The sequence below is a fragment of the Pararge aegeria genome, chromosome 14, assembly GCF_905163445.1.
Source record: "Pararge aegeria chromosome 14, ilParAegt1.1, whole genome shotgun sequence".
Lineage (NCBI taxonomy): Eukaryota > Metazoa > Arthropoda > Insecta > Lepidoptera > Nymphalidae > Pararge > Pararge aegeria.
In genome coordinates this window covers 7204880-7226800 of record NC_053193.1, presented here as the reverse complement: position 1 = coordinate 7226800, position 21921 = coordinate 7204880, and the positions used below count along the sequence as shown (strand labels likewise).

General features: G+C 34.5%; 1 protein-coding gene across 1 annotated transcript; it reads right to left on the bottom strand.

Moving 5' to 3' along the window:
* Window positions 1-16667: 16667 nt before the first annotated feature.
* On the bottom strand, window positions 16668-18240 carry LOC120629456. The gene is made up of 2 exons (XM_039898398.1): window positions 16797-18240; window positions 16668-16702 (listed from the first exon to the last, which is right to left on the bottom strand). Exons 1-2 carry the CDS (start codon window positions 18238-18240, stop codon window positions 16668-16670), a joined length of 1479 nt encoding a protein of 492 aa, XP_039754332.1.
* Window positions 18241-21921: the final 3681 nt, after the last annotated feature.

Here is a 21921-nt window from a genome sequence, read left to right as displayed (position 1 = left end):
TCCATGGTACCCGCGGGGTTTATTAAAAACTGAATTTCACGTCGATCAGCTTAAATATATATATATATATAAACGATTTTTTTTATTATTATAATTGTTTTATTATAGCTATAGTTTGCACTAGCAAATTTCCTCGAATTAAGATTTACATGTAATCGTCGTCCGTACACGTATCTTTTCTGCGTTAGGACTTCTTCAGAACGGCGACAAATTCATTTCACAGCACACCACATCACATCTCTACATCTCTACATAGTGTCAAAGTCGCTTTACTCGGTCTATTTTAAGGTGTAAAAAATAAAACATAACTTACGTAGGCTAATCTTAAATAATATAATTTGAAACACAAAATTTATTTCCATTTGGAACCAGTGTGTCTGTAACAAAACAATTGATAATTCTACTTATACTCATATCGTCACGTAAGTTAGAATTTTTTTTTTGATAAGTATGAGTAGCGTTACGCAAAAATAACGCCTACAGCTGCACGGCGGAGCGACTTACGTCATTTACAACTACGTAAATATAAATGATCCTGCCCAATGCTTTGTATAATATATTATACATAGCTTGTTTCATCTAAAAATAATTAAAAAAAAAATATTAAAGTGTCGGTTTGTCGTCAAAAGAAGTTTTCATAAGCTCGATAATTTACCAAAACTAAAAACAAAACTCACGAATTTAAAATATTAGCTATGATATTTGAAATCGCATGAAAACCAAGCGTTTTTAAAGTTAGAGATAAAATTTAGAAGATGATGATGAAGAAATTTAACTTCTGATTGTGTCAATTAAGAAAACAATGTTTTCTAAATTGGATCTGCCGGTCTGGATATTCTTTTAAGATGTCTAGGTAATATTTTTACTCGTTAGTTCTTTGGATAGCAATAAACTTTTTCGGTATATATATATATAGCCATAAGTTGCTGATACACACAAACACCTTTATTGTGTAGTACAGAATAATTAATTAATATAATGGAAACACTTACTCTTAAAATAATATGTTGGATCAACAATTATTGAAGACATTTAAAGAACCCGAATGAGGAAAAATTATTCTACTGAAAACATGGTTCTATGCCGTCAATCAAATAACATATGAATATTAAATACAAACACTGAAGACATGGCTGTATGGTGGTATACCGTTGCCTTTTCCCTAAGTGGAAGAATAAAAAACCGAAACCCTGCGCGCGCATCATAAAATAATAATACAAAATAGTATGTATATTTCTGTCTCATTCTTTCCTACACATTTTTGTATTTGTGTCTCTTACCTGTCGTTTTTTCCGTTGCATCCGATTTGAAATCACAACGATTCTAAAGAAGTTTCACTTCAATAAAAGCCAAAGGAATATACCTATGAGAGAAGGGAAATTGCATTTTAATACAAATAATGACATAAACTTACACACATACAGAACATTCTGTTATTAAATGAAAAAAAGTTATAAATACTGGTATAAGTTTATTTCATAATCCTTCTGCAAAAATATGAAATCACAAGAAGCATATTTATTTTTCCATACAAACGAATTTAAAACATTCTAAGTGGCTTTTTTAACCCTATTGAAGATAAAAGACCAATACGTACATAGTACCTATGCGTACCTACTAAAGTGAATGGAGTCACTTGATTTTATTTTACACAAAGTTTTAACATAGTCGTATATAAATAATGAAAAATATTATATCTGATAAATTATATTTATGTAATGTATTGTATAAATAAGACATTAAATAAACATTTATATCGAAATACAATATAATAAGTTCATTAGTCTATATAATGTATAAGTAGGTAACTTAAGTTACCGGACTTAAGAATAAATAAAATAAACTTAGAAACACATAGTTGCTAATTTGGTTTCTCAGCCAGGGCTTTGGCCGCCGAGCCCAAATCTGCTATTAAAATTGTTTTTTTCTCAATATTCGTTAATGTCATAGTAAAATATGTAAAATGTCAATATTCGTTATTGTCATGGTAATATCTAAATGAGTAAAACTAACATGATGAAACGTTTATTAACGTAAAAATATGATGTGCAACAATGAGTAAAATAATTTTATTTGCAATAAGCATTGCGTGCTCTAGAAGTGGAAAACAATAAAACCATCGCCGATAAACAGGGCCCCACTAAGCAGGGCATGCGAGGGACATCTATTGCAACTTACCGCCCTGTGTCCATCCGGAGGCTTAGGTTTTAAGCTTCGTGTGCCTATAGTTACAGCGGCAACCACGTCGTTCATACTGGAACATAACATTGCAACAATGCTACTTTACGAGACGAGCTACGACACAAAAAGATTCACTACCACAATTGATAATTAATAAGCGGTAAAGTCCATGAACAGTTGGAGCAGCATGAAGGATCTCAAACCCTCTCTCATATGAGAGGGAAGACATACAATAGCTGAGAGCTGACGATGATAATGATAATGATAATAATATAATATAGTTAGTAGCTAAGGTTATATGAATCTGTCTGCGGAAAACACTTTGCCCGCAGTAGTACCTAGTACCTATAGAAAACCTGATGCGCAGACGTGTTAGCCCTATACGTTGGACGGACTTAGTACAAGTTTTGCTCGCTCATAATCGATGAGTCGTCTTCGAGTATGAAAATACTTGAACATCGTAGTAAAATGGATTGTGTTATTAGCATTGTGTTAAAGCTGGAATATGCCTACAATTCTTTAACTCGGGCTTTTGACAGAATGTTTGTATGACAAAAATCAAAGTACAGGATTTCCAACTTTAAAATGAGTGACTTTATATCTAATTTAATTTAAGCAAATCTTGTACTAAGGATACACGTGAAGGAAGCATTTGACTAGCTTGTCTACCACAGAATTAAGAACATACAGAAACCATTTAAACGACTAATATTGAAGCATCAAAAACCACTCAACTTTAGTTGGTTTATATTTTTCTCGAACAGGTGGTTAGTCACTTCAATTCATTTAGCAATTGAGATTAGCATACGTCAGATAATCGAAAGAGATAGAGACAAATAGTGAAGCAGGTTATATCCACGAGGGTACGACTTAGGAAGAAGATTGTTAAAAGAGCGATTCAACTTTCTTGGTAGCAATGTTGTGCTATTTGAGGGCTAAGGATGACAACAGGTTGCATGTTCCTGCCAGTCACTCGCATGCGTATGGAAATTCTTTTACAGTCAATGTGGTTATACTCTGGAATGGATTGCCAAGAGACATAAGACAGTCTAAATCATTCAGCATCTTCAAAAGTCGTTTAAAAGAATATAATTTATCTACGGAGTCATAAACTTATATATTTGTTCTGTATGTATTTGTATATATATATATATATATTTATATGTGTATGAATTTATTTCTATATTATTTGTATTTGTATTAGCTATTTATGAATTATTGTTTTATATAGTAGATGTAGTTTATGTTATAACGTATTATTAAAATTGCACTATCCCGTTTCCATACTCCTTTTCTTCTTTCATTAAGACCGCCTTTACGCATTTTTATTCTTCTTATGTTTTCAATTTATATTATCTTTATCCCTTAATTGTGTGCAATAAAGAATTTATCTATCTATCTATTGTTAGTAGACAAGGACTAATATAGCACTATTAAGTTGATCTGAAAGGTTAAAAATCGTGTTGAGTTCCTTAAACGCATTTGGCATACAAAGATGATGGCGGATACACCAGTGAAATCGTCTTGACCTTGTAGGCGTCAAGTTGTTTACAAACAAGAATTCGCTATTCTTACCAAGCGATGTTTCTCGAAGGTTAGTTAACTCGTAGAGTACTCTTATTGATTGTAAAATTACACATTCTGTTGTTTATTTGACATACTTTCAAGAACCGCCTCCTCTGCCACCTACGTTACGTATGGGCACGTACTTTAAAAGTAAGAGATAAGCCTCTTCAAGGCAAAATTGCTTCACCATTATTAGATGCATCATCACTTTTCTTTAGGTTCAATTGCAGTCAATATGGTAACTTGATTATCTTTATCTTTAACTTTTTTTTAATATACTTAATTGTACACCAAAACATAATAAAAGTTTAACAAGAATACAAATTTACACTTTTTAGGTAGGTACAATAGTCAACCTATCACAGAACAAGAAAAAAGTTGCAGTATAAGTAGGGTTATGTTATGGTGTACACAAAAATAAGCGAGGAAAAGATATACAAAAAGAAAACGCAGATATCGAAAGATTTAACTATTAAAATATGTAAACAATACCTATAAATACATATATATATAATTTAGGTTAAATACGTAAATAATATATTTCAACCTGAGTATAAAATAATAATAACGTACAATGACCTATAGCCACTAAAGATAAATATTATATAATAATAAAGCTATTCTTAAAATTAAACTGTAACTAGAAGATTTCTGTTCATATAATATATTTTGAAAATTTTGACCAGGGGATGCTTTATAATCGATAATGAGTCCAAAACAGATTTTTATTTAATTTTTGTCTGTCTGTCTGTCCGGGCATCACGTGAAAACTACTGAACGGATTTAAATAAAATTTGGCATAGTGGTAGCTAATATTCCGGGTCAACATATAGGATACTTTTTATCCCGATAAACAATAAGTTTCCTCCGGGAAATGGTATGATAATTATTATCAATTTTACTTCATATCTCCGTTAAATTCGAACCGATTTCAATAATCCTTTTTTTATTTGAAAGTGTATACTATCAAATATGTATTGTCTTATTTTAATAAGGTTCTGATAAATATTGTTGGAGATAAAGGACATAACTCTTCACAAATAACAGTAAGTCGCAAAAAATATGGGACAACGATCGAATGCATGCGTACCAACCATCCTACTAATATTATAAATGCGAAAGTTTGTGAGGTTGGATGTATGGATGGATGTATGTATAGAGCTTAAAGCTCTGATACCTTCTGGTTTTCCCCTGTAACATAAGCAACCTGTGACCAGAATTGTGACATTAATGGCTGTTGATGATAAAAATTGGTGGACATCTTCTCAGTATTATTTGTTCAACATGGTTCTACTGCCTTCTATTGCCTAGAAAAAGTAGCGTTACAGCATTCCGTTCCTCGTTGTAAATTATTTTTTCTTATCACAATCGCCTCGAAGCCGCTAACGTACGCTAGTCTATAGTATAACAACTAATAATATGGAAGTGTGTCAATTAAAAGACGGTCGTTACTCTCGTAGGTAGATAGATATAATTAGATTGCTTAAAGAAAATATAAGTACACAAATATTTACATACTACTAATGTCGGACTCACATATGCAGTGTTCTTGGAGATATTTTTTTATTAGCTTACTGATATACACCTTGGTAGTAATTGACGTTTTCTCACACACACATTATATAGAAAAAGTTAACAAACTTATATTTTATACATATTAAGAGAAACTACTGCCAATAAAATCTGACACGTGGGAATGGAAATGATTAATGTTGAATTTTTTCTCTTTATTTACCCTAAAAGGGGTAATGCTTACTTTCAAGTAAGTCGCCGGGAAGTACCCTAAGTATAGGTTTTAAGCAAGCGTTGAAATAGTGTCATCTTTTTATTGTGTTTGACTATAAACTATAATTATTTAACTGGAATAAGAGAGCATTGTTCTATTGTCATTAGTATTTATTATTTGTTTGTTACCTATGTTTTGCATCAATTGCACCGATCTTGGTAAATTTACACATATACATATAGAGACATAATTTAAAATTTATAGATCATATTATACTTCGTATTCCTTTTTATATAGTAGCAAGGAAAGTACCAGTAATTGTCTAAATTGACTAGGCTCCAAAAATACACCAAAAAATTTTTGTACAGATTATTTATTTCTTGCGGTTTAGTGGGTAGGTTTGCAATAGTGTTGCCCAAATGCAAGAACAAGACGAGACTTAGCCAGTCTTGGTCTTGGTCTTGCGCCAATACACCTGGTCTTGGTCTTGGTCTTGGTCTTGCGCTCCCAGTCTTGGTCTTGGTCTTGGTCTTGCAGCAAGGGTCTTGCAAGTCTTGCAATTACCTATTAGTCTATTACTATTTATTAAAGTTTACTTTAAATCTTAGAAAAACGTATTAGAATTGGAACATTGTGAGCTTGAATTAACATAGCCATAGTAAAGATCAAGCAGATTAATAAATAACTGAAGATTTGATAAGAAATTCGAAAAATCAACTGACCTATATGTCGTTTTCCATGGAAGTAACTGTTTCTTAATAAACATTTATGATTTATAAGCTTACATTTGCTAAAACATGTAAAAAAACAAATTAATTACAATAACTTGACTGTATTTTAAAGAACAATATTTATCTGTCTAGAAAGAGATTGAACCCTCAACTTATAAGAAATTTAATAAAAGAGTTTTACGATTTATCATTTATTTGAATAAAAAATAAAATACAACACAAATCAACAGCTTTATCATTAGGTTATGATACTTTATATCAATTCTTTTGACCAAGAATTAATACAAAGTAACCATCTGGCTGACTCATCACTTAACCTATTTCTATGTTTTCTAATTACTAATGATGCTTTAGAAAATAACCTCTCAGCAGGTACTGAAGTTGCAGGTATTGAGAGAAAATCACGGGCCATTTTCGATAAAATCGGATACTCTGTCTCATGCGTCCTCCACCAATCTAAAATGTCTTCCGAGCTGGGAGTTCTTGGTTTTCTCAGGTACTCCTCCAACTCGTCTATCACTAAGCCTTGAAGACAAGATCCAGATGACGTCGAGGGACATTCATAGAGAAGTCTATTACGTCTTCATCTTCATCACATACTTTATTGTCTTTTTCTGGTAATTCCAGAGATTTGTTCAGTGAGTGTAGACTTTTATATTCTTCATAAAGTTCATTGAACTTGCGCAGACTTTCTGTTTTAAGTTGCTTCCCCCACATTGTCAGGTCAAAAGTCTGAGCCTTATGCCTTGGGTCTAAAATTAAAGAAGTACAATAAATCCAGTTGCTCTTCTTGTAATGTTTAAGCATTTTGTCTCGAGCTGCTTGGAAAGCTAGAATGAGCCTTTCATCCACTTCAGATCGATTAGGTTTCTCATCTAACTGTTTTACCATGGATTCAATTTTATCTAGCAAGAGATTAAATGATACAATGACTAGCGGTAACGTAACATATTTGTCTCCACCAAGTTTTGTACTTAAAAGTTTAAAGTTTATTAGAAATTTATGTAATTTTTCGAGTACCTGCCATTCATTAGCTGTGATTTGAAAATCATTCAATTCGGTGACAGAACTGCACAATATGTCAATGCCCGCTCTCACTTTTAAACCAAATCCAATCATATCATGTGTGGAATTCCATCTCGTTGGACAGTCAAGAATGGCATTTAGATTTGATGGCACGCCAGCTGCTTCACAAGCAGACTGAAACTTCTTCTTCACTATCTCACTTCTTTTTATTTTACTGGAAATACTGCGTAACTTTGTTACAGATGTACGCGAGTCAGCAATATTTGGTGCAGATTCTTCATCTTCCTCATCCTCAGTTTCGTCTGCATAGTCTTCGTACTGCTGATCTTGCGCGTTAGTGTCAGACTCACAGTGTAATGCTAAGGTCTTTAATAAATCTTGTACACCAAGGTTTAAAATGTGAGCAAAGCACCGGAAATGTTGATTGTCTGAATCAAAGTGTGGCGGCAGCTGTTTGCCCAGTTCATACATAAATTTGGTATTTGCAGTTGCGTTGTCGACCGTGATACCTTGTATTTTATCAATTATGCCATATTCCAATAAACATTCATGGAAAATCGTTGCAATATCTTCCCCAGTATGTCGACCGCGTGATGGTATAAAATCAAGAACTACAGATCTATACTTCCATTCGTTGTCTATATAATGAATAGTAACCCCGTAGTAACTCCTACCAGCAATTGACGTCCACCCATCGATGGTAAACGACATTTTAGATGATAATGGTTGAAGTCGTTCCTTGAGATTCAATTGGAGCTCTTCAAATCGCTCTTTGACTTTCCTTCTAAGTGTAGACCTTTTAGGAAACACCATATTAGGGCAAATACGTCGAAAATATACTTGTGTAGCTTCGTCATCGAAAAATGAGAAGGGAAGATATTTTTTCACCACCCAATCAACTGTAGCTGTCGTGATGTTGTCACTGCTGTTTTCCGACTGAAACAAAACAATAAATCTTGTGTTATTATTTAAAACATACTAGGTTTGAGCGTATAAGAGGAGGAGGTTTGTTGTTGTTAAATCGAGAAAATCGTTAAATTGATATTTGTTATATTAAGGTTGCACTGTACTGTAATTTACCAAAATAAAGTACTTAGTTGTTACTGGCCGATTAAATGAAAATATGGGTGTTTATAAAAAATATTTAAGACGATAATTACATACTTAATATGTCGCACCCCTAGAAGAAAACACCACTAACTCAAAAATACTTACGTAAGTTAATGGCGTTTTTGAAAGTATCGCATGAATAGCTACGCGGAGTTAAAATTCTTTTAACTGTTAAAAAAATATTCTTACCTGTCCACTTCTTCCAGCGGTTACTAAAAAGCTTGTGATATCTCCACTTAATTTTGGTTTAACAGGAAGAAATATTTCTGATTCCTTTTTGTGGAAAGACATTAGATGTTTCCTTAAGCCTGAAGTGTTTCTGTTTTTCATTTTTATTTCAATCTTTTTATGTTGGCACAATTTACACAAGGCAGTTTGGGATGCATGAATTATTTCGAAAAACTCCTCAAATTTGCTTTTGGGTCTTTTAGATCTGTGACTCAAACTCTCGTTACTCGGACTAGAATAATTTGAATCTTCGTCACTCATATTAAATTGTACACGTGATACGTTTTTAGAAAACAACGAGAATTAGTAAAAACAATTATTAAGTTAGAATCGAAGCACAGCCCAATTGGAAATGACTGGAATTAAAATAATTCCTTCATTTATAGTACGTTTCCTTGCTTTTTACCGCGCCGCCTCGCCACGTGCCGGCTCTATGAAAAGGATGCCGCCGCAAATCGAACGATGCCGCGTGCGGCGTACAAACACACACTAAATATTACCTACTTGTACAGACGCGACCCGTGAATAAAATATATGTAAAGAATTAGTGCCAATCACTATTCTTTACATATAAGTGAATGTTTTGGCGTGCATCTATACTAATATTATAAAGCTGAAGAGTTCGTTTGTATGTTTGATGACAGAAGTTTTAAAATAAATAAATAAATCCTGAACGTCACTATACCTCCAAAGTTACTATTCCTCGTGGACGAAGTCGCGGGCACAGCTAGTAAATACTTACTCTCATCATCTCTCTCAGAGATATTCGAACACTTTTTTGCTATTTTTTCTTGTAAAAACTTAAGAAATATAATGACTAAATGTACAATAATAGTACCTAAGTAATTAGTTTAAAACCATATAAGTAATCAATATTATAATTACTTACTAGAATGAATTATTATGACATCTACTACCTATCCTCACCATTTTATCCTAATCATAATACTACTTGCGTGATCAGTATAATGTATTCATTTTCATTCTAAGCACTCTGAAACTTATTTATTCTTTGGAACACCTGTAGGTACTCTTAAAATTCGAAATTATTTTGCATGAATAGTGTCAAATGTTATGATTTCGGCGCGGCGGCAACGATTGTTTTAGATTTCAAAAGAAGCCGCCGGCGCGTGTATCATAACCATGTACTTCCGAAAAGCGGCAAATTTCTTTGAGAAGTAAGTACAAAACCTTTGATGCCGCATTATCAAAGTGCCGATGGTTAAAACATAACTATGCATGCACTCAGTTTGATTTTAATAGATATTTTTTTATTCGCTATGTTTATGGTATTAGTCGTAATGCGCATAGGTCCAGTTTTTCATATTCTTTGATATAGTTTTTTGCGTCTCATAGAATTCCTAAGCGTACCTACCTACCTATACACCGAACTGTTACACCTAACTACTCCGTGAAATAGCGCTAAGTCCTAGCTGCAAGACGCAAGAGTCTTGCAGGCTATGTCTTGTTCTTGCTCAAGTCTTGCACGGTCAGTCTTGGTCTTGGTCTTGCTAAAAATACGCGGTCTTGTTCTTGGTCTTGGTCTTGCAAAAACGCAAGAACAAGACCAAGACTGCAAGACCAAGACTGAATTTGGGCAACACTAGTTTGCAATCTCAATCTCAGATCAAAAAGATACTATAGCCGAATGTCAACTGCTAATAACCTTGTACAAAATATTGCTTCTCCCGAAGCTGCGCGTTAATGCTTGAGTCGTTCTCCCGGCTCTTCACCATCATTTTTTGTATCGAGCATAAATTGCTTACCGCATGCAATAGAGTTTCACGTAAGTAAGTAAAACAATATTTAAATAAGATGATATAACGCCTCGTCTACATTAACTGAGCAATCCAAGAATGTTTGCACATGCAAGACTTATGTAGGTGCGCTATAGAATTCAACAAGATGACCGTGATTAGTATATGTAAGGATTAAAAAAATGTGAACTTGGTGGTTACAACACCTTATACGACATAACCAGTTTTAAGCTTGGAGATCAAAGTACATAACTAGTAATTCAAGTAATCTCGTCGTACTCTAGGAAACTTGCTTAAATGAAAAGGAACAGTACATTTTATCTACTAAGCAAAATAAGTACGGTCAGATGCGATAGTTGTACAATACTTATTACATTTCACTTATTATTTAATACTTGGGTAATTTTTCGATAAAGTGATCATTTGCTATGATTTCTTCAAAGTGGAAAAACTACAAGTAGTTTAATTTTATGCCAACTATGTAGTATATAACTACATAGTTGGCATAAAATTAAATTTATTAAATTTAATGAGAAAGTATATTAATTAGTCAGTTAAACGGAGTGTGTTTAATGTTTTCTTTTATTTTATTTGTTTTTTCACGCAGTAACTGAGAAACGGAATGACGCGACTTTTTTTTGGTAGAGCTATCATTCATTTAAACAAGGACAAAGTCGCTTACAACAGCCAGTTCTACGACTTCTATATTTAGTTTTGATAACATTGTCCGGAAAGTATTTTTTTATGTACATCGCTGGATATGTATTTATAAAGGATCACAGTTAGTGGTTAACATATTAATATTTAATTCTGCAGCCGTAGATTGCGGTTGTTATGAACAAACCATGTTGAACAATGCACTTGATAAAGCATGGCATCAATAATAAAAAATTAGTGAAATTTATTCGGTGGGTGTCATGGCAAAAATAACAATGGATTTGCTTTACAGAAACTGTGACTAATATTTTGTGACTTAACTAATCCATTTAGGATACCCACCTGGCAAGTAAGGGATAGAGGTTGTTGAAATGTTTTTGTAAATTTTTGTGTTTTTAGCCCTTGTTGTTTTTGTACTTAGATAATAGATAGAGATATATATAATATATATATATTCTTTTATTGACACATAAAAGAAGAACTTCAATACATATGAATATATACACAACATATGAAAATATAATACCACTACAAAATACCACACCTCGCGGCAAGAACCATAGACAAGTCAGTTATATGAGCTGCCTAGTGAAAATCGATTGATGAAAAGTAAATGTATGCCTAGGAATCTTCTTTGACTAGCCGTTATCTACTTAGGCATTGCCTGGTCCGTCGTTAGGGAAAACGGGCATAAGCGATCGCTCTATGCGTTACTTTTTTTTGTCCATCAGTTAACGTACTTCGGTTGATGGACTTACTTCTAACAATAATATTATGTCGAAGTGTCCAACTCAGCGAATTGATGTTGTTTCTGCAATTGTCAATATATTATGGGTCTCCACTAGCAAGCATTTTTCACTAAGCGAGCGATATAACCCGGAACTAACCAATCTAATCAACTTTATTTTTGGCATTTAGTTAAGAGTAACATAGGCTACTAAACGCGGGCAAAGTCGTCGGCAATAGAAAGTTATAATTTTGGTTGGGTTAGGCAGTGCCTTTGCGCATGGACCTACATAGTACACGGGACAGATTTATAGATTGTAATAATAATAGCGTTGATCTCATTTAATAAAATATAAGTAATGCACTTAGTTCTTACAGTGACTAATACTTACCTATTTACTCACGAGTGATTCACCGAAGTTCCCATTTCCCGTCCAGAAATAGTGAATAAGCTCATTGCGAGGTTGTAAACGAAGTTCCATTTTCTAACTTGTTATATAATGTAATATTGGAACCCTCGTAGCTTTAGTTTTAAGTTATAAAAACAAATAGCTAAGCTTCGTAATCGCCGAGGGCTTTAATCGCATAGTAAGTACGCATCAAAAGTGCAATTTATTTTAATTAAGAAATATTTGACTATGACTTTGAAATTTAAATTGCTTAAGTTAAAAAAATATATTCTTAATAATTATAAATTAAGTAAACTCTAACTAAAAAGTAACGAAAAGATTGATTACATTTTAAGATAGCTAAGAAAAAATAGACTTGACGTTGTGAAAGAGGTTTGATTTTTGTGCTGTATTCTTGACGTGAACTATTTTACGTACGTACTTTACAGTCTTTACCAACACTTAAAGACATTGAAGGCGACACGGGATTAGGAGCACCTTACTGAGGAAAAAGTGAGAAAATTCCGTTCTTCGACTCATATAAAATATTATGTGCTAGATATCGGAATGTTTCAAATCACTTCTTGAAATTTTAGATAATTGTTTTAGTTTTAGTAACATCGAAGATGCTTTGATGAAATGATTTGAAGTGAATCGGTGATAGCCTAGTGACAAGGGCTTTGGTTTCACTTTCGGGTGGCCGAATTCGAATCCCAGCACGCACCTCTAACTTATTTATTATGTGCATATTAAGCAATTAAGATATCAATTGTTTCAGGGGTGAAGAAAACATTGTGAGGAAACCCGCACACTTAAAGTACTCCATGTTCTTAATGGCGTTTGGAGTCTGCACTGGGTGGACTACGACTACTTTTCATTAAGGCAGGAGACCCGTGCCCTGTTGTGGGACCGTAATGTGTTATATTAATGATGATGATATATTATTTAGAACTAGTTGTGCCCTCCAAGATGAGAGGGCACAACTAGTTTCTGATGGAGGAGGCCTTTACTCGCAGATGGGTACCCAACTAACAATGCATGTTTATTATTTAGATTTTCTTTATTTTGTTTATTTCTTTTTCTTTTTTGTAATTCTATGCTTAATATGTTCCTTGGGATTAAATGGCTTATTTATTTATTTATTTTATTTGGATGTGCCCTGCGGTTACGGCCTCGTTCACTACAGATCGTAGCGTGAAGTGAAAACATACAACTTTTTTTAATATATAGGCTATTGAATGCTAAGTAGTTGTAGAGATTAATCCAAATGCACTTACGTACAAACATACAAACTCTTCAATTAAATAGCAGCCATTTTTATATATATTTCAGCACTCGATTAAGGTGTACGAGAAATGAGAATCATGATCATCATCTTATGTCCCACTGCTGGGCACAGGTCTCAGGTCTCAGAAGAGACGCTCACAAAAAACGGCATTGGCCCACTACGCTGCTGGTATGTGGGTTGGCGGGCTTAAGTGATTATTATCACGTGTTACTGATAAAACCGAGACACGGTATTAGATAGCGTCAATCTCCTAGCTCCGAGCTGATACTTACTGTCAATTTTTCGACAGAAAAACTCAATATCATTTAGTATTACGACCCGGGAATCGAACCTAGGACCACGTGATCTGTATTTTTGGACCAACGAGACGGTTATATTTTTTTTATTCAACTTATTACTTGACAATTATGACCAATCCCATCATCCCAAAGTTATGATGAAAGACAGAGTCATTATCTTACACAGGTATGACAGTTATATTAAACTCTTACTCCTAATTGGTTATTAGGCGGCATCCTACCGGAGCACTAAACCACTTGGCGGCATGCCTTTGTCCGTAAGTTGGTACCCACATCCCAACTCGAACCAGACAATGATACAATTGGGGCCATAATCGACCATCATTGAAAATTTCAATCACGTAAACATTATGAAAATTAAGCTTAATTTGCTATGCGCCGCGAACAGCAGGAGAATCTGTATGGTGTAATTTATAATTTATTCAACCCTTATACTCCACTCCAAACAGATCCTCGGCAATATACCCTTTACGCACGTTTCGCTCCTAAACCGGAAAAAACATTGTCAATCGTAACTCCGTAATACGAAGGACTAATTACACTTCATAAAATTGCATACTTTACATTCGGTACTGAAATCACGATACGTCCGTTTTCACACATCCTATCAAATTCAAAATTTCTTTATTCATGTAGGCCTATCACAGGCACTTACGAAGCGCTCATACATATATGTTTACATAATTCAAATTCAAATTCAAATTCAAATTCATTTATTTCAAGTAGGCCTACTTTATAAGCACTTTTGAAACGTCAAGTATGCATGTTTGTGTGACTCTACCACCGGTTCGGAAAGCAGATTCTACCGAGAAGAGCCGGCAAGAAACTCAGTAGTTGCTCTTTTCCAACATCAACATTTACAATCATTTTGCTATCTTGCGGGAGATGAGAGCGAGGCTGGCTGCTTCCATTCTACCTTGTCATTGAGAAATTCATCAAATGTATAGTAACCTCGCTGTACTAGATGCGTTTTTACACATTTTTTAAATGTATGCATTGGTAGGTCAAGAATTTCCTTAGGAATCATGTTGTAAAAGCGTATACTCAACCCCACAAAGGAGTTCTGCACCTTTCGCAGACGATATGCAGGTATCACTAATTTATGACCGTTTCTGGTAAGTCGATTGTTAATTTCAGCTTTTGATTTATAAAGAGTAATATTTTGCCTCACAAAGACTATATTATTATAAATGTATTGCGAAGCTACTGTAAGAATACCTATTTGTTTAAATTTTTCACGAAGCGATTCGCGTGATCCAAGTTTATTTAAACTCTTTATTTGTACACCACTACACAGTTAGGAAAATAAAGGACGAATAGAGAGAAACACAAACAAAAAAAAAAAAAAAAAACTGGAGTAGAATACAAAAGGCGGCCTTATCGCTAAAAAGCGATCTCTGCCAGGCAACCTTAAGATTAGGAGACAACAAGAGCGAGAACAAATAGGTGGTGTAAAATTATTATAAACCTACATACCAATAACTACATACGAATACATAAACAAAATATACACAAATAAAAACATAAAATAAAATATTTATAAATAAATTTAAAAATAATAAACTAATATATATTCTGAAAAGCTATATTAATTAATAGTGATATAAAAATAAAAACCAGTCGTCTTATTGCGCAAGATAATAAGCTTTAACTGCATTTTTAAACATATCAAGCGATTTTGCCTGTCGTATGTTCGTAGGGAGAGCATTCCACAATTCGATAGCCTGAACCGCGAAGGAAAGCTTATAAAACTTCGTCTTGTGGAATGGCATGCTCAAAGTCAGCATACGACAAGATCTTAAGTCAGATGCCGCTCCTACAAAGTTAAACTTATCCTTCAAGTAAGGAGGTGTTTTGGGATTAAATAACACACAGTACAGAAGCGAAAGTACGTGCAGATCCCGGCGACGGCGAATAGGGAGCCACTTGAGCTTTTGACGAAATTCAGATACGTGGTCATACTTGCGCAAGCCAAATATGAACCGAATAGCAAGATTTTGGAGACGCTCAAGTTTGTTCAGTTGGTCCTCAGTCAGATTCAAATAGCTTGCGTCCGCATAATCTAGAATAGAGAGAAGGAGAGAATGTGCCAACATAACTTTGGTAGGGATCGGGAGAACAAAACGTAGGCGCCGTAGTGAGCTCATGGTTGCAACCATTTTCCTACTTAGCTCTTTAATATGAGTGGACCATGAAAAATCTTGATCCAAATGTATGCCAAGGTCTTTAACGGAGGCGCAAAAGGGTATAGCTACACCGTTGTAAAGAATAGGGCAAAGGTTACGCCAATCAACTTTAGAAATCATTCCAGGGCTGCCAATTATGATTGATTTCGACTTCGCAGGATTAACCTTCAGTCCATATTGCTTGCTCCAATTATAAATAACAGTTAGGTCCATATTTATAGCAGACACCGTAGAATCAAGATTTTCAGTGGTTGAGTGGCGATATATTTGTATATCATCTGCATACATGTGGTAGAGAGAAGATATATTTTGAGTGATCGAATTAATGAATATAGCGAAGAGTAATGGAGATAACACGCCACCCTGAGGTACCCCGGCCGTAACATCACACCAAGAAGACAAAGACTCTTCAGACCGAATGCGCTGTCGACGACCATTGAGGTAACTCCGAAACCAGTCTATCACCGATGGAGATATGTTAAAGGAGCGCAGTAGACTAAGCAAGATATCATGGTCAACAGTATTGAAAGCGTTACTAAAATCGAGCAAAGTCAAGACTGTAACCTTCTTACTATCCATCGCCAGACGAATGTCATCGGTGACTTTCACTAAAGCTGTAACCGTACTATGACCAGGGCGAAATCCCGATTGCATAGGATTGAGAAGAGAATGTTTATTAAAAAATAGGCTTAGTTGTTGGTAGACTAATTTTTCCAAAACTTTTGACAGAAAAGGTAAAATACATATAGGACGAAAATCAGAAAGAGAAGCGGGATTTGCCTTTTTAGGAAGAGGAATTATCTGAGCATTTTTCCATGCATCAGGAAATTCGCTACAGAAAGTTGAATAATTTAGAATATGGGTTAAGATAGGGGAAATAACACCAAGAATAGGAATGATCATATTACGGCTAACGCAGTCAGTACCGACAGCATTCGAAGCGATTAATGTTATGCTCTTCTTAACATCACATTCGGTGAAAGGCACGAAGTTAAAGGGAGGAAAGTCTGGAGTTGAGGTAGAAGAAAGAAGTCTAAGTGTATTTACTTTATTGACACTATCGATAGTATCAGAAGTAGAGAAATGCTGATTCAGGAGATCGATATCAAAATTAATAGAATTTTTGTTGGATGATCTACCAACTCCGAGGGACTCAAGAAATTTCCATGTTTTAGTGGTATCACAATTTTCGACTGACTTGTGAATGTGGCGTCGTTGAGCATCTCTACACAGTGTATTACAGCGATTTCGTAATTTACAATATTTGACACGGTTGTTCTCAGAGTTATTAACTTTATATTTATATTTAGCGGCGTTCTTTCTATTTATTGACACTTTTAAATCATCAGACAACCATGGTGCCGGCAGGTGTTTTACCTTTATAGGTCTTACTGGAGCATGCGTGTCATACAGCTGCGTAATCAGAGTGTTAAAAACCTCTACCTTTTGATCAATAGAGTCGACATCAGTGACAGCAGTCCAATCAAGACGACTAGCATCCTCACAAAGGCGACTCTTGTCAATCCCTCCAAAGTTACGTTGCAGAATTATTCTAGATTTTGATTTAGGAGGACGAATTGTATAGCAGAGAAAAATCAAATCATGATATGAAAAGGCATCAGCCGGGCACTGACCGTGCTTGAAGACGAAATCCGTAGAGGAAACCATTATCAGGTCAAGAAGAGAGGGAGTACAACCAGGAGAGTTATGTGTAGCTGCAAGGGGCAGGATAGACAAACTACAAGATTCCGCTGCAGTTATTAATTTCTTGCTGCGAAAGTCATCCTTGAGCAGGCACGTGTTAAAATCTCCCATAATAATAGAATGGCTGTATAACGGAACTACTTTCTCTAATAACGTTTCAAAAGAATGAAAGTAATTAGAAACAGAGGGTGGGCAATAAAATACACCAAGAAGAATTTTTGTGTGGGATAGAAGAACTTCCACAAGCAAGTGTTCAGCCGCATCGGGTAGTGGAGGTTGTGCAGACGAACTAACTATAGAGAAAGGAATGTAAGATCGAAGATAGATCGCTACTCCACCACCTCCCCTACCAACGCGGTCATTGCGGATAAGTCGAAAACCCGGCAGTGAATAAGATGTTGAGGGTAAACAAGTTTTTAGCCAGGACTCAGATACTAGGATAGCGTGTAAATTACGGGACTCAAAAGACGCAAGCATATCGGGAAAGTGAGCCGGAATGCTTTGAGCATTTATATGGATAACATTAAATGTTTTCAGACAGTCTGAGAAATAGGAATCAAGGGAAACATTAAGTGGAAGGAATGATGTACTGTGGAAACTATCATCACTGGATGACATAGACAAAAAAATATCACTATCAATGTTATCTATACTGTTTGACGACATATTAAACTAAAATATTTATAAATATAAAAAGATAATAATAAATATTTATAAATTATAATATATATAATATAATATAAAAAATATATATATATTAGCAACCAAAGTAAGTTAAAATACTAGGTACCTATTACCTAGGCACGTTTCCAATCCGCCAGCAGCTTAGCAGAAAAAAAAAAAAAAAACACAAAAAGCATAGTACACAGAACAGCACGAAACAAAATAAATAAAATAAAAAACAAAGTTATAATATTAATAAAAAAAGAAAAAAGAAACAAATGATAATAACCAGCAACTGAATTAAAATAACCACAACTTTGTTTATATATTGATCGTACGGCTCTTTTCTGTAGTATAAATATACTTTCAATATCTGCAGCTTTTCCCCACAGCAAGATCCCATAGGACATAATACTGTGAAAGTATGCGAAATAAACAAGCCTAGCTGTTTCAACATCGGTAAGCTGTCTAATTTTCCTGATTGCATATGCAGCTGAGCTGAGTTTACTCGCTAGGCTTTCTATATGGGTACCCCACTGTAGCTTACAATCTAAGGTCACTCCTAGAAAAACAGTGGAGTTTTCTATTTCAAGTGTTTCTCCATTTATTATGATGTTTTTATCAATTTTTTTTACGTTAGGCAAAACAAATTCCAAACACTTAGTTTTTTTTGCATTTAAAAGTAAGTTATTAACAGTAAACCAGTCTGACACATGTGACAAAGCACGGTTTACGTCGTCAAAATTATCTTTGTTTCTATCAGTCTTAAAAATGAGAGATGTATCATCTGCGAACAGTACAATCTCACAAGTGCCCCTGACATGGTGTGGCAGATCATTTATATACACCAGAAACAATAAGGGACCCAAAATTGAGCCTTGTGGGACACCCATTAAGGCAGATGATCCCTTAGACTTTATGTCTTTTACGCATACCCTTTGAACTCTATCACTAGATAAGAGGCAATTAAATTGAGTGCAACGTTTTTGATGCCATAGTGGCTTAGTTTTAATAACAACGTTTTGTGTTTTGTAAGGGGATGGTAATAACTTCGTTCGCCAACTTAAACCTAAAGCTACGAGGGTTCCAAATGCGCCCTGGTCTGAGAGCCCACAACAAACTTAGCCAGGTAATTTTTTTTTGTCATCACCATCTCACAGAAAATTTATATTAAGCTATGAAGCAATTCATACCCAAGCTTTTTTATCGTTTAAGTAATCGTTAATATTATAATAAAATCAATTTTTCTTCTAAGCGGAGACCATATTAAAAGGCTAGATAATCGTGAAAAAACGTGCCTATACCAGAGAATTTATCACTGAGAATTTATTACGGAAACCGTAATATAAGAAAGTTACTTGTGTATTGAACCCGCATCGTGATAAATACTTGTTTACAGTTTATCTAGTATGTTTGTCTGTTTTAATCTGTACAATGCTCTCTTGTTAAGATATTTATTGTTTTCATTACATTGTATCATTTTTATAATGTGCATTGTTTATAGTCTTTAGAAAGTAACAAGTTATAGTAGTAATAAAAAACACATTGACACTTACAAATTCTTACTTGTTTACACTCTAGAATATGTGTGGTTATTATAGAGTTGATTGCTTCTAAAAAGCTTGAACAATTAATAATCTTTATACTATTTAGTTTTCAGCGAAAAAAAGATACCTATAATATTTCCAGACCATATTTCTGATTAATTGGTTGTACTCTTTATAAGATACAGTGTCTTGATGGAAGAAAATGTCAAAGTTATTTTTATAGAAATTTATGTACTCAAAATTTGGGATAAAATAAAAAATACTGTATAATAATTAATATGTAAACATTACCTACTGAGTATTTTGGTTTTACTACCGCACTGATATTTCATTCGATTTTAAGTAGCACTTAAATCAAATTTATTTTATGGCTCCTAGAATTAAAGAAAAGAATCGCCAAATGCAACGGCAAAATAATTGGTTGACCAAATAAATGGCCCAACTGATTTTAAGTAGAAAATCATCGCCTGTGAACAGAGCAACACTTCATACGGCATGCTGCACGTCCTGCGTCAACGGGCCGCCCTGTGTCCATTAACCTGAGGCGTAGGTTTTAAGCTGCATACGCCTTTAATTACAACGGCCAACACTTCAGACTAGAACACAGCATTGTAACAATGCTTCTTAGCGGCAGAAATAAGCATGGTGGTAGTAGGTATTGCCCCGGACGAGCTCTGTTCAAAAAGATCTACTACTCACACCTAAATGGTTCAGTAACCATTTAAGATAATTATACGTTTTGCGTGCTATAAAACGTAAATATTACTATAACTTGTGATACCTCAAATAATTCTTGAGCACAAAATCAACGCCCGGGTATGCCACGTCACGCTATTCGTCTCACGCATTCTGTGCTCTAATTTCTTCATATAAAATGCAAGCTTACAAGGGAGATGCTGTAATAACACCCCTCACCTACATCAATTTTCTTCGTGTTTTTAAATTTCAACCGCTCCTACTTTAATCCACACCTACTTATATTTAAATTTATGTCGATGGGCCAATGAACGAGTTTAATTTACCCAACGTTATGTTTCTTTGTAGTGACCATGTTCTTTTAAAGGTTTAAATAAATTTAGTGCTCTTACATTAATCGTTATATATATATATATATATATATATATATACAGAAATAGCTACTTAATTTAGTGACACCAATGGTTTCGGTTCTTTTATTATATTATTAATACCTATCTGAAGTATCGATTTTTGAATAGCATAGAAGTAAATAGAGGTATGTTTTATAGAAATCCGTCAGAGTATTGAAACAGGAGATGAAATTTTTGCTGCTGCTTTTCAGCTAGCGAGTGCATACCTGCTAGAGGCTGCGAAGTTCCTCCTGTTCGGTCTCCAGATTTTTGTATTTCCAAACAGAAAGAAACAGCGAGCTTATACATACGATTCGATTTATATTAAATCAATTGAAAGAAATGACATGGCCATTTAGGTACACCATTCATATATTATCTTTTTCATTGTGGTTTACAAATAAAAAGTGAAATAAGGGATGAGATTTTGTTGCAGATGCCACATAAATGTGTACAACACAGATATGTCACAAGTATAAGCGGTGATAGCCCAGTGGAGGGAGCTCGACTTCACTTTCAGGGTGCCGAGTTCGAATCCCAGCACGCAACTCTTTTCTTCTTTAAGTTATGTACGTTTTTAAGTTACTAAAATATCACTTGCTACAACGGTGAAGGAAAACATCGCGAGGAAACCTGCCATGCCTGAAAGTTCTTCATAGTGTTTTCAAAGGTGTGCGGAGTCCACTAATCCGCACTGGGTTAGCGCGGTAGACAACTGCCTTAACCCCTTCTCATTATGTGAGGAGAACCGTGCAGTGGGCCGATAATGAGTTGATATGATGATGATACTGATATTTCGCCTATTTTTTTAATATTATGGCTTATATATTGGGATGTTATTTATTTTCTACAACTATGTTACCATTTCACAGTAACTACTGTAAAATGGTTACAGTAGTTACTATCTAACACGATAACTAGTCTGTCACGCTTGTACGGTCGTGCATATTATTTTTTTAACTTTACATAAAAGAAACCGAAACTTTATATAGCTTTATATAATAAAAATAAAAACGAACAATAAGGTGTTAAAGCATGTAACCTCGAAT

Excerpts from the sequence above, each read along its gene's own strand:
- LOC120629456 (XM_039898398.1), bottom strand. The coding sequence starts at position 18,240 with ATGTCGTCAAACAGTATAGATAACATTGATAGTGATATTTTTTTGTCT. Across the intron at positions 16,703-16,796 it reads AATCGCTTCGAATGCTGTCG|CGAATTTCCTGATGCATGGA; the intron begins GTACTGACTGCG and ends AACTTTCTGTAG.